The 14,531-nt window shown below is 48.7% G+C and overlaps 1 protein-coding gene across 6 annotated transcripts in view; it reads right to left on the bottom strand.

Moving 5' to 3' along the window:
* The window catches only part of LOC116940942 (retinoic acid receptor beta), a 104,565-nt gene that overhangs the window by 3,880 nt on the left and 86,154 nt on the right, over positions 1–14,531 (bottom strand). For all 6 annotated transcript variants that reach the window (XM_032951355.2, XM_076066138.1, XM_032951356.2 and 3 more), the window contains 4 exons: positions 12,386–12,527; positions 11,739–11,926; positions 5,065–5,241; positions 835–1,039 (listed from right to left, as the gene is read on the bottom strand). In XM_032951355.2, coding sequence (XP_032807246.2) covers positions 835–1,039; positions 5,065–5,241; positions 11,739–11,926; positions 12,386–12,527 — 712 coding nt within the window. The remainder of the gene's footprint in view (positions 1–834; positions 1,040–5,064; positions 5,242–11,738; positions 11,927–12,385; positions 12,528–14,531) is intronic.

Here is a 14,531-nt window from a genome sequence, read left to right as displayed (position 1 = left end):
GGTGGCGTGGTGGTTGGCACACTGCACAATGAGCCCGGCAAACCGAGTTTTCGTCTCATCCAGTGCTAACATCAGTGTCGACCGAACTCATTGTAGGCCTTCTTTAGGTTTACTCAGCATTAAACGGCCACCTGGTGTGGTGTGTAAACACCAGCACTGGGAAGACAAAGGTGGCCGGGCTAGGTATAGGCCACACGAACCTCCCCCCCCCCCCCCCACTCGTAAATCCCACAACAATCTGTAGAAGCTACATGGGGGATCTACAGCATTGTCTTTTTGTGTCCGTGTACAGCGCTTTGTAAAACAACGGCTGGATGGGGACCTCCCCACGCAGCGCTTGACTTGGCATTCCCTGCCGCCATCTCTTTCCCCAACTTCTTAGAATAACCTCGCTCGATTCACGAAACATGTCCGGCTCTTATCGACCGCAACTCAAGTCATGCCGTTACGCGGCTTGGCGCCCGGCACATTGGGCCTCGGGGCCTGCGCTCTGCGCTCAACAAGCGCGATGTAAAACAAACAGTCGTCTCCCTCCCCCTGTCCCTTTCTTTTCCCTCGGTACGTTAGTTATCTTCTCCCCTTACCCGTTTCCCCTCCCCATATAAACCTTCATGTTCCCCGCACGTGGTTCCCACCTGGGTGGGAGCAGAGAGCCCCATTCCACCCCCCCCCCCATCCCTTCATTGGACACCTGTCACGTCGAAATCGGGCTGCTGTTCGCGGAGTTTCTATTTTGCACCGGGCTATCGTTGAGTTGTAATAACATTTTTTTAAAAGAGTCGTGTTTAACAGTGACCGACAACGGAGCCGCCACGGCGAACACGACCGACCGACCTCCACAGATGAGGCAGATGGCGCTGAGCAGCCCGGCCTCCGCGTCGTCCATCTCCAGCGGCAGCAGCTGAGCCGCGAAGGCGAACACGTAGTCGGTGAGCGGCCCGAATCCCGCGTTGTGCATCTGCGTGCGGTTGAGCGTCAGCCCGTCCGAGAACGTCATCGTGTCCTGCTCCGGCGTGTAGCGCGTGCAGATCCTCAAGATCTGGTGCGACAATCGGTGGGGAGAGAGGCGAGCAGCGATGTCACGTGAGCGTGTTGTTATTGCCGTGATCTATCGACTGCTGGACGAAGGCATCCTCCTCCCCCCCCCCCCTCCCTTCCTCAGAACAATGTCGCCACCGCCATCCTTTACGCTACTTCGATGCCAAGATCCACCTGGCTCAGCAGTGGGGAACACATCCTTGCCGAGGGATGACTAGGACTTTCAAATACCTTTGGCAGGCCGCACAATAACAGATGAATCATCATCATCAGCCATGATCAATCCACTGCTGGATGAGGGTCTTGGCCAGCCGTCACCAACTCTATCTCATAATCCTGCAAGGTAATCACCCTCTTACAACCTGCAAATGAGCTGATTTCATCACTCCATTTCTGTGGTAGACGTCCGTACAGACGTGTTTTCTTCCTTTGGCTCCCACACCATCGTTAGTCTCCACCATCAACGATCATCCATTCTAACAAGGCGTCTTGCGTAAGCCCACTTACTTTCTTAACAGTCAATTATGACTTCTCTCGGCGGTGGAGTGGTGCACAGTCGTTCGTGCACTGCATTATGAACCTGGCCACCTGGGCTCGATTCAAGGTCCCAATCGAGCTGAACCTAGCCACCCGAGTGAAATCAGAACCAGTCTCAGCTCCTCGCCTTGCCATTTACCAACCCGCATGGCAAAGCATGGTCTAACAACCTCCGTGACCTCCACAGCGTGGGAATGAACTCTTGCAGCAGTGGATTGACAAAAGGGCTGTTACATTATTGTTATTATTATGACGCCTCCAACATGCATACATGTTCTGATCTTCGCATGCTGCTCTTACTGTCTGGTTACAAGTGTAATTCTATGCACATATCGCTAAACATACAGTGGCATAATCGTCAAAACGCCCTTGGGCTGGATTTGGCCTCACGCCCAGACGGAGTCACGGGGTGCAGCCGTGACTCACCCTTAAATCTAAATCCCCCGAGTTTGTTTTGCACGGCACTTGAGTCTGTTTCAGCCTCGAAGACAGATGTACATTTGAGGATCATTTGTGAATGCCCACACCCTCCGAAACGCAGCACTCCATCAGCCCTTATTGATATGTTCCTCGCACAGTCCCAAAATGATACAGTGTTACTGCCAGCACGGCAGACCTTGTGTTTGTGATAAGCTTCAAGAGGCACTGCAGAGGCAAGATAAGGTTAATGGAATTCAATTCCAAGGGTGCATATAATCAATCAGTTATAATGATTTTTTTTTGCAAAATTGGGGACCGATATTGTTGAATCGATTGTGTATATTCAAAGAACGTGAAAATTGTTATTTATATATTTTAGAGCGTAACTGAACAATCATGCAACGATGTAAAAAGAAAAAAAACACCACAATGACAAGAACAAAAAGACAATGTGCCCTAACTATCTCGCAACAGCCCGGTCCCCATTATAAAGCAACTTTTCCAGGCTATCGCACAACTCATCTCACCAAGTGAGCCATCATGGGCGCAGCTAAGCTCATCACTCCACACGCAGAGAATGGGCGACATCTCCCCAAATGAAGGTCGCGGGTAATCGATGGTGAGTGTAGGGGGTGGGGGTCAGTCGGTGGTGGGAGGGGGTACTACTTGCGCCCCCCACCTTGTGGTCGGGCTTACGACTGTCGCACACGGAGCGACAATCGGCGCAAAGAGGGCGACATTATTCCAGGAGCAGGACGCAAAGGTCAAGCGGCGCGGAGTTACAACGGAGTCGCTCCCGCCACGCGCACTGTATACGACCGAGCGACGGGCAGCGAAGAAGACCAAAGCAATCCGCACGGAGAGATGAAGCAGATACCGCCGCTGTAGGCCGCGAGTGACTGCAAATGCCGGGCAGTTTGGTCACAAGCGATTAACCAAACAGAGGAGGGCGACGGGCAGTAGCAAACGACGCAGCGTGAAAAGTGCAACACCAGAGGAGGTACGTGCCAATCGGCGCGAGCTGCCGTGAGCCGCGAGACGCCTCACTTCGTGCGGGAATGGAATCAATCGCGTGACGAGCGAAACAGCTACTTGACGCGCCTCACTTCCAGCGCTTGACAAAACAGCGGCAAATAACACACGCAGCCATGCAGGACAACAGCCAGCTGGCTTCTACCTATTAAGAAGGCCTCAGCCTTAACAGTCTCTGTCAGCACGCCTTACAGTACGGTCTTACCTACCCAATTAATTTGAGTTTTATGTTGCAATTTCCACAGTGCTGACTTGCAGACAGGGTGCTTTTAGAAATGTCTAGCCGGCAGTTTGTTTGACAAGCCTGAGCTCTCCGGATGGGTCCAAAATGTGTTTGTTTAAATAAAATACAGTACAGTACTGCATAGATGATTTGCCGCGCACCGAGGTATATCCGGATATGTTAAAACGGTCGGATAAATCCAAAAATCCTGCATCGGGTGTGGGCGGTTAAACGGTCGGGGTGGATATTTGATGGTCGAATATGTGACGATATTGGTCTGGAAAGTACCATGGGCTGATGAACTAACAATTTTATATATATTTATGTAGAGACAACCAGGTCTGCTTATTTATTCCATGATCAATCAAATTTATTTTTGTAAATTCTCAACAATCGCACGTTTCAACACACATTTCGAGAACAGCTTTCTCTACAAGGAGGAATGCGGGAGAGAGAGAGGTTAACGTGCATAACAATCGCGAAAAAAAATTCGTAAAACCAAAAATGCTCTCCGCATTATGGTCCGTGGCCCTAACGGGAATTGCTAATTGTTAAGACGAACTAAAAGATCAGTGGACAGTGGCATGGACGCAGAAAACGAAAAACAATTTCGTACTTTTCTTTTGTTCTGTAGAGCCCATGATGCATTGTTAGGCCGGTCAGAGAAAGCACACGAGGTTAAATCATCCCCACAGGGACTGAAATATGACTTCGAGTATCGGTCAATTGCGGTCACTTAATCTGTCTTTCTGGCAGGGCCTGACAGTTTAAAGGACAATCTTTTTCAACAAGCTGGCAAAAAAAAATATTGCTCAAAAACATATGACCGTAAAAAAGAAACAGATACAGACTCACACACAACATTCTCTTAGTGGCATGGGCTGATGGAAATCTGACATTCAGTGATGGTGGGGAAATAGAATACACGGACAAGAGATTTGAGTCTTCGGCACCCAATTGTACGTTAAGATATGTGGCTTTGACGTGCGTCTGTTTACAATAAATAGAGACAACATAGTGCCACGATATAATTACGCACGCCTAAACTCGGTGTGCGTAAAAACGCAACCATTTGTCACGCGACTTGGGTTGTAGTGCCACGGAATTAATTATGTACATCGGCGAAATATAAAATTTCCTGCATTGGAAATATTCAGCAGTGATCACAGCGTAATATTAAAGCAAATGTGCTGCAAGTGTAAAAGAGACGACATTTACAACAAAAAAGTTAACCCTGTGGAATTGCATTTCACAATAAACCAGGCGCCTACAATACAATCACATCTTCTTTTCCTTCAGTTTTTTTTTATCTTTTCCCCTCATGTTATCCAGATTGTGCTACGTCAGCGTCACATCACGAGGTGGAAGAATCCGTTCGGCGGGCAAGCAATCTTTCCACATCGTCTGCACATGAGAGTAACGTTCATCGCATGACAATCATTAGTGATCGTGCTCAGACCATTAAACAAGTCGCTACACTTGAGGGCCCAGTTTGATCACAGGCGGCTGGCCTGGATCCGTGAGAAGTGGCGACGGCCTTCATCCCGCAGTGGACTGATGATGATGACGCCGAGTGTTCCACAACACTGCACAAGTGCAAAACGAGTGATTTTATTAAGCAGGTAAGCGAGCGACCGTTAACTTGAGAAGTGAGCGATTGCTGCGCCAGACATGGCGACGGCTTGGGGAGGTCTTCATCCAGCAGTGGATAGAGATCTCAGGGCTCCTGACGATAACTAAGCAAGTGCACTAACGAAACGAGTCGTTGAGCGAGTGAGCGAGCGAGCGAGCGAGCGAGGGGCACCAGGGCTCACCAGAATCTCCAGGCAGGCTGCCTTGAGCAGCGTGATCTGGTCGGCAATGGTCAGGCTGGGAAACCCCGGCAAGCGCTTGGCAAACTCCACGATCTTGACGATGCACTTGGTGGAGAGCTCGCTGAACTTGTCCCACAGGCCCAGGTCCAGCTGCACGCGGTGGTCCGCGCATGAGTTCTGCAGGGAGCAGCGGTGGAAACGCCGGCGCGGGGAGCGCACACACAGACACACATCCGTTGAGACGATTCGTCGAGTCGGAATCGCTTCTCGCGCTCGCGACACTGCACGCACGTGCGATGGGAACACGTTGGAATCGGTCACTGATGGTTGGCAGGTACGTGTGCAAGTTGCGCGAAATTATTACGTTTAATTGGGAAAATTACCCGCGACAGCGCGATTAAGAGGGAACGATAAACTATTCTTTAAATATTCGTGCTAGGGGCATCGTGCTACATTTCCTTCATCAGAATAGACGCGTTGAATTTGAGCGTGTAAAAATGTACGCAAAAAATAGCGCAAATAACGTGGCAACATTGTACAAATTATCTGACAATGTTGCATTTTGGTTCCTGGCGTGAACAAAACTGTACAATTTAGACGGAACAAGTGAGAAAAAACAAGAAGCAGTAAAAAATATATACAAAATAAAATAATCAAATCTTGGCTCGAATTGTGACCCCTCAAACCATGACATTGAAGGGAATGGGAAGGTGAACCAGTCAGTCTGTACTATTGGTATACCCAGATTGCGAGTACGTTTTCTCAAGGCCATGTTGTTGTCCAATTCATTCCACGAGTACAACAAAAGTACAATCTGGTCGCCTTTTCCAATATGCGTAACGGCCCGTTGCTTCGAGTGATATCAAAATACGAATTTTTCCAATGGCGAGGCAGCGACAACAACAAAGGTGGCCGGGGGACCTTTCTTTTTGCGATTACAGTAGCTGGAGAAAAAAATATCCGAATGCCTGCAATGCACTGCTGAAATCGCCACGCTTGGCCACCAAGAGGCAGTAGAGCACGCAAAGGAATCAAGATAATTAATGAGCGCAGTCTTTTAAAGCTTAAGCAACCTGACACCCCCCCCCCCTTTCTCCATGTTTCTCCCACCTCCCCGCACACGAGTGGGAATTTTTGGGTTTTGTTTTCGTCTTCAAATTTTATTTTTTTTAACCTCAAGCGCGAGTGCGGAGCCCAATTCTCAAGGGGGAGCGCGGCGGGGTCTGAAACGACGGCGTCACAAAGCCTTCAAAGTGCGGCTCTAAAAAGGAGGACTTCCGAGAATCCGGCATTCACCAAAACCCCAATCCAACACTCGCTAACCCCAAACAACCCCGCAGAGTGACCTTGTTTAACGAGGCGCGGGGGGGGGGTCTACAACAACTCAGGAGGGGGCAGCGGCGACAGAGCCCAATGTCTTGACTCTAAGAATTTAGAAAGGGAGGCTCAACCTTCAGTAGAGAGAGGGGGGGGGGAGGATGGTTGGAGGGGGGGGGGGGCAGCCCCAACCAGACCCTACGGGGCTGTACCGTAACCCATTACGTCGCTGCTCACAAGGCCCCACAACCCTGGCCCTGTTTCTGCTGCCTGTTGGAGGACAATCTATTTTCCGTCTTCGTTAACAAAGCCCTTATTTTTCAGCGTGTGACTCTAACGGTTATTAACACGGCGGCGGCTGCGGCCACGTGGCCCCGCTCGCCTGTGGGCAGGCTAAAAGGGCCTTCCTCTCCGATGATGGATTGAGTGTTTCCTTGATGGATGACGGGGCCCATGTGTGCCCTTGGGCTGCCTGACCTCTGAACCGGCAGATCGCAGATTATTTTCTACGCCTTACGGACACCCGGCAGCCGGCCCCATATGCGTTTCCCCACCATAATTTTTTTGAAATGACTTATTATTATTTTTCCAGAGAGGGCAAGGGAGAGAGCAGGGGGAAGGGGGGTGCGCTTCAATCACTATCGTGCTCCCCCCCCCCACCACCCTCATTCGGTCCAAGTTGAGAAAACGATGGTGACCGCTCGAATGGTCGCATCAGTCATTTCGTGAAAGCGTCTTAACGGCACCGTCGGGCGGGCATAAACAACAGCGACGCTAAGGTGGAACGAATGAGAAGGAAAAAAATCTCAGAATGAGGGTCATCCATTTATAGATACCCCACTAAAATAATATGGAGAAATTACAGTGTACAACATTTTATTTCAAAGCCTCTGTCTGCATATCTCTCACCAAATGCAATAATACACTTGGATCTTTTAACTACACTTAAATCTTTTAGCGCTCTCTTGATACACTTTGGCCAACATAGCTGATTAGATTGATTTCAACAGTTAGTGGCAAGTAAGCGAAGGGGCATTGATTTTTAATAGGAGTGTCTATAAATGGATCATCCTGTTTCAAGCGAGAAGTTCTGACATTGTTATTCTGCATTTCACAAATTTAATAAGCAGACTTCATCCGCGGCCGATGATTGTGTTTACGAATATGTACATCACTTCTGTCCCATGGAAAAATTACATTTATAATTTCTCACTTAAGAAAACAAATACAACAAACAATGGAAACATAAATTTCATCCGATTGTTGTTGAAATTACACCCAACATGTCTCCGTCACCAGCAACGGGGCAAAATCGCCATGGCGATGCGCCTTCAGCCAATTTTGTCAGTGCGCGAACCTGGACCGCAGCTTCCAACAAACCCGGCTGACCCTCTTCGCTTGTTCTAAAAATACGGTGCGGATCTTAATGTGCAAGTCAACACGAGACGTTAATATATATCATTGTGCCGTGCCTTCCTGCAGAAATCCGCTCGCTTGTGTTGACGTTCCGTCGCCAGGGAGCCACATCCTGTTCTGTGTCTACTTTGCCTACTATTAGTCGGTAGCCTCGGTGCGTTCCGGTCAAAAGCGATACGTTCAATTAGATTTCGCTCTCGTTCTGTGGGGATGCACTGCTGTGCGACTTTGGTGATCCAGAACAGACCATACAACATATGGACTATTTTTTTTATTTCACCAGGTAAGGCCCACTGAACTATATATCTATTTTTCAGAAGCAACCTGGCTACCACAAATGATAGCTCAACGAATCGGCTGATCACGTGGAAATTTATAGCAGCCAAATAATCTAAACGCATGTTGATTCTAAATGTAAAGGGAAAAACCGGTTGGGATTGAACCCACGACCTCCTGTATACCAGACGAGGTAGTTAACATCTGGCAATCCAAAAATACGAAGGAGACATTACAGTGATACACTCCGCTGCTCCTGACATGGTTATCCGGCTTGACCATCTGAATGTGAAATTGAAGTTGGTGTTCCTCTGCATCTCCATCAGTCATACGAAAGAAGAAGACCAAGGTTGTCTGCTTCCGTGTGGCCATTTCGGTCACACGGCAGCAGACATTTTCGTGAAACCTCAAACAAAGGGATGATGGCAAAAAAAAACCAAAGAGATGATGGCCGGTAGTCGAGGCTAACAGCGGAGCAATAGCGGAGCGTCAGCTATGGGAGGCAACGTGCCCGAGAGGACGTTCAGTAGGGATATGGATTGACGAAATCAGCTAACGTGCAGGGTGCTTGATGGATTGCTATTTCGCAGGATCGCGACAGACGGTGACAACTTGGCATGATCGTCACCCATGGCTGATGTTAATGCGGCGAGTAAGGAGGGCATCACACTGTAGATTACAAGGGAGAGAGACCGCGTCTGCTGCCATTAGCCCTCTGTCACATTTTCACTGCTGGCCCAACGGGGTTCTTGGTTCGTGCACCAGGATCCCTGGCCCTTCTTTTTCTTCTTTCATATGGCAGGATGGAAAAGCAACAGTTGTGAAACACACTGCAATGGAATGCTATGTTTTTTCCCCAACCAATCCAAGGGGGCAGCAGTAGACGCTGCACAAATGGTAGCGACATCACCATTTCGACAATTCTTTGATCTTTCCACATTTGTGGAAGTATGGGTGCGCGCATCTCCCATGGTGTGCATGCCTTGCCCAGGGACGCTGGCACAGCTGCTCAAAAAGCATTCCCCTTGGGGCACGATGGCGGCGGTGAGCCCTCCCCTCCCGAGGCCGCGGCGGACGCACGCTCGTGCCAGGTCTAATGATTCAGATAACCGCACCCACACTCGGCCGTGCCCAAAGGGTACCTATGACCTACAGGGGACCGTTACACTTTTAACAAGGAGATTTTTTTTTACACGTGCGCGTATGACATTCTGGGGCTGCTAATTATTGCAATAACATTACAGGAGTTACACGCTCAACAAGGATTATTTTAGACACTGTCGCGAACGGCCAAGGCTAAAATAAGATTCCTTTAGCGAGAGCATCCTAAACGCGCGGTCGGCACGGTGCTGTTAGCATTTTGTTGGACCGTATGTCCACGGGCGTACGTGCGTGGTACGTATGTACCGGGTGGCGAATTCCGAATCAGGAATGCGCATGATCCAACTTAAAAATCATTCTTCACGTTACTTTTTAAGGGCGAGTTTGAATGGGCGCGAGGCATCGACTGCCTGTGAACATTTTTACGATTTTCACAAAACGGGTGCCACATGGCTCATGGATTTTCTGAGCTCATACCTGCAGGTTCAATGTGGTCACAAAGTCATCGACACAAAGTAGACAAGGAAATGACCGTTATTATCAATCCACCAATGGATGAAAGCCTCCCCATATCATGTAAGTCACGGGTATTTGTTAAGCATACTTCACCAAACTGGTTAGTGCGGACTGGTGAGGACTACATGGAAGGGCAGGACTGGTTCTCATATAATTTGTCACGGATGTTAGCTGTGGTGGAGAATCTAACTTTAGTCGCCAGATTTAGAGCTACGACTATACCGCCACTCCCCTACAGGAAGACAAAGAGTGTCGAATTTCCTACTCGCTCGCCTGCCTCCATGCCAAAAAACCCCTCACATTTTCTCATTATTCTGCCAATCGAAATAATGCTCACGCGTACAGCCCCATTATCACACGACGCAGAATCCACTGGACTGCACGTCCTGGAAATGGTCCCTCGTGTGGGGCATTGTTTTCATTCTTTTTTTAATCCTGTGTGCACAGAAGTGGCCTGGTGGGGCTCAGGGGGTCACAGCCATGGAGCCAGTACCGCTGAGAACCTGGATTAGAATATGGATTTCAACCACCTGCGATTAAAGCTGGGTTCTCGAGTGTAGTGAGTTGATGGACTCAAGCTGGTGTCTCCAAAAAAAAAACACGCTTCAAGTAAAAATTCCTTCCCCGACCTGTTTAAATGCATTCCTTGATTTTAAAATATCCATTTTCGGGCACATGTGGTCATCGTGCCCCACGTGAGTTGGTGTTTTATTTCTGTGTTACCTGCTGCCAGTGTTACTTGAATGGCGTCTTCCTCAAACGTCTTTGCTACTCATTGTCTGCAATGTTACGAGTTATGTGCGGGAACTTTCTTTCACCAGGGTTCCTCCGAGGGTCATTCATCTAAAACAGCTTAAAGGATATTTCTTTACCCATGTAAATAAGAAATTTATCAATCGCCTAATTTGTCTAAATTGCAGCTCTGAGATTGAAAAATTGCGGTTTCATTACCAAGCAATAAACGTGTCTAGGAAGCAATGCGTGCATAACAGTGCTGAAGGGATTTCAGAAATAGTTTCCAAAAGCTACTTCTGCGGGTCCATTGTTCTCAAACACACAGAGAGATTACAATGCTCTGTGATAGTTACGAATTGATGCTTCATTTCATGATATCGACAACACAATGGGAATGAAATATAGAAAAAAGATAAGTATATACTTTTTAACTCTGCATGGTGAATGCATGTCATATTTCAAGGTGGGCTGGTGACCACAAGCCCACAGGCCTACATGGCTATATCACATTTAGTATTAGATTCAGACTATTTCAGAATCAGAATATTTATTGATAATGGAGGAATCTGATGAGCCACAAAGCTCTTGGTCACAGATGTCGTAGGATGCGGGTCAGAACATTATCTCAAATGAAGTGACACTGAAGAAGTTTAGCCTTCAAATGTCGTTTCTGTCGTGTGTTGCATATACGGTGTTGACATGATGCGCCTCCCAAGTAGTACATCTGGAAGCACCAGATCTAAGGGATTATTTGATATAATTACTCATGAAGGAAATGTTTGCCGACCAAAAACAAAACAATAGACATTATAATAATAACCTTGGAATTTATGTGTTGCCCAAATGCCTCAGGACATCTCCTTTCAAACATTTAAAGGGCAACCCAAGTGGCAGCTGTCCCTTTCTGGCACAAAGCGACTCAGCCACTGGCCTGCAAATGGGCATGAGTCTGCCAGTAGGGGGGGGTGATGGTTGCCACGTGTATCGAGAAATTTGAGGGTAATCTTTCAAGTTTGAAACGTGGTGCCGGGACGCACTCCATTCCTTGAGAATTAATTCCCTGGATCCTTAACATCCACTGTGAAGCAGGTGGGTGTTTATTTTACGGTCACTACACCCGCGGTGTTAACCAAGGGCAGCCTTTTTTCAATTAGCCGCAAAAGTGCAACTGCTCTGGGCCACGTCACCGCATACCCCAAAAAAATAGCAGAATGACATTTCAAAGCTGAACCTCTTTAGTGTCACTTTGCTCGAGTTCGACATACGTGCCCACATACCCTGCGCCCACCCCGCCCGGCCGGCTCCCAACTCACCGTGGTGTACTTGCCAAGCTGGCAGAGCGACGGGAAAGTCTCCTGGTGAGATTTGCGGATCTTGTCGACCAGCTGCTCCTGCTCGCAGCTCAGCTCGTGCCGCTCAGGCGGCACCTCGGGGCTGCGCACCGCCGCCGCCACCGCCACCGGCGCCTCCTTCCGCTTCTTGTTGCGGTCGTTCCTCACCGCTGCGTCATGCACGCAAGGCAGGGGGGGCGGACGGCAACGGGAGCAAGATTCAGCGCTAACAACCTTTGACCTCTACTTCAACGAGAGGCAAACGCTGTCTCACGTGTGCACGTGGGCAGCAGAGGCACGGTTGGTTGGCACAACCGCACTACAAACTCGGCGACCTGAAATCGATTCCTTCTTCACGGCCAGCATCGGTAGCGAGGAATATCCGAAGCGGTCGCGGGGCCTCCTCTCGGTCAACTGGGCCTCAAGTGAGTACCTGGCGCGGCTTGTAAACGTCAGCAATGGAGAGACAAAGGCGGTCGGGCGTGGTGCCGACCACCCAGCAAGTCGTGTGCCTTCATAGGTGCTCGCGAACAACTCTTGCCCCAACGGTCTACTCAAGGCTATACGGGGAGGAACCTTTGTCTCGGTGTGTGCTGGTGGCTCCTTGTCGATCTGTGCCCCTCACTCACCCTCCTTGGACATGCCGACCTCGAAGCACTTCTGCAGGCGGCAGTACTGGCAGCGGTTGCGCGTGTTCTTGTTGATGACACAGTTCTTGTCCCGGTGGCATGTGTACACCATGTTCTTCTGGATGCTCCGGCGGAAAAAGCCCTGAACAAAAATAAATTGTTAATGTTGTATTGTGCTCGTTCACCCAATAAAGCGTCCCCGAGTATTGCGATTCTCATTCAGGGAGAGCCCTGCCAGGATTTCACAGTGAGGGAGGCATGGTTGCCACATATCAACCCAAATGGAGTAAACTTCAGATACCTGTCAAATTTTAAACGTGATGCCCACACACAATTGCCCTTCAATTCGCACCTCCGTTTCGTACCGCAGTAATAACCAGGGCAGCTTGCCGGATTCGAACCGTGGAACCTCCGCCATAAGCGGCAAATGAGCTACCGCTAGGCCATGTCATCGCCCGATTACAACCACGACGGCAACAACAAAGAAGGTTTTGATTCCTGAAGCGTCTAAGCCAGATTACCAGGAAGACGCCTAATCTTGTCAGATCTTGCAAGTTAAACGGGGCTGAGCCTGTTCAAGTACCCGGATGGGCAACCGCCGTGCATAATAGGTGTCATAGGCTGTGGCCTTGTACAATTTGGGCTGCAGAGCTCAGTGCAGAAACAACCGTGGTTGTGCTGTACCTCTATGCTCCCAGGTCTACGTTCCCCGACGTCATCAACCGGCACTGGCCAGAGTGGTGAAATATGGTTAAATAATCCTCACAACCTGGCACTGCGTGGGGGAGGCCCACATCCAGCAGTGGATCGAGCAAGCGATGTGTGTGTATAAAGCATGCAAATGCAACCGAGGGTCCCTGCACTGGGACATTTGAGCACTGGTTAATTTATAAAGAGTGATTTGCATTTGGAAGGAAACCAGGAGTGCCCAGAATAAATCGAAAAGGATAGCCACCACTCCTGAACAGCAGCATAATTCACACTTGTTATATACAGTAAAACCTTGGATTGCGAGCATACTTCGTTCCAGAAACGTGTTTGTAATCCAAAGCACTCGTATATCAAAGCACTCGTACATCAGTTGTGATCACGTGACGCTCGGTAGACAAAGCGTACACGTACTACTCGTATTGCAAGACCTCGCTCGTTTATCAAATTAATATTTATATTTAAAAATTTGCTCGTCTTGCAAAACACTCGCAGACCAAGTTACTCGCAATCCCAGGTTTTGCTCTATTAGTGATGATCCTTCGTTTAACAGGGCAGTTGCGTTCTTGAAAAGTTCCACGTGAAGCAATAACCGCGTGAAGCGAGGAATTATTGAGTTACTGAATCACAACTGTACAATAAACTTAGCCTGCAGTCTTCCCAAGAACCGCAATGAGGGTAACGCCGCCGCTTTACCGTATCATTCTGCAAAGAGTATTGTACCGCTCAACCGCGCAGCTCAAGAATGTAGTTCGTCGTCGACCGCTCAGAAACTGCGTTATAACGGTGCGCGTTCCGCGTTATAACGGGCACCTTCCTTCTGCGTTATAACGGGCACCTTCCTTCTGCGTTATAACGGGCACCTTCCTTCTGCGTTATAACGGGCACCTTCCTTCCGCGTTATAACGGGCACCTTCCTTCTGCGTTATAACGGGCACCTTCCTTCTGCGTTATAACGGGCACGTTCTGCATGATGTGAAAAGTATCCCCTAATAGAACAACCACGTTCTGGCGAAGGCGCGTTAAGAGATGACTCACCGTGCAAAAGCACTTCATAAATCATATTGATGCATTTATTTTTTTACGAACATTTATGGAAGCGCATAAGGTGAGGTTAAAAATTAGCTTTGGTGTGACATGTCCCTACCCTGTATACAAACACAAACACGTGCTCATGCATAACATAAGGGTGCATCTAATGGCTCAGGACGATGGCGACTGGCTGTGTGACTCATGCCAATTCTAATGACGTTCTGGAAGTGCCGAGCAGTTGAAACCTGACACAAATACAGTTAAAGCGATGCTTATAAATCAGAAAATCCCCCCCCCCAAAAATAATTTTCTCAACTGTTACCCCAGGTAATGAATCAAGTTCAAGATGATTTTGTCTAACCAAGTGATATAACTCAAGAGACGAGGGATAGAAAAGGATATAGTC

The sequence above is a fragment of the Petromyzon marinus genome, chromosome 10 (genome assembly GCF_048934315.1).
Source record: "Petromyzon marinus isolate PM22_M1 ecotype Great Lakes invasive population chromosome 10, UKy_Petmar_22M1.pri1.0, whole genome shotgun sequence".
NCBI lineage: Eukaryota > Metazoa > Chordata > Hyperoartia > Petromyzontiformes > Petromyzontidae > Petromyzon > Petromyzon marinus.
Note: the sequence above shows the minus strand (reverse complement) of the source record. Positions and strands in the feature narration are given on the sequence as shown.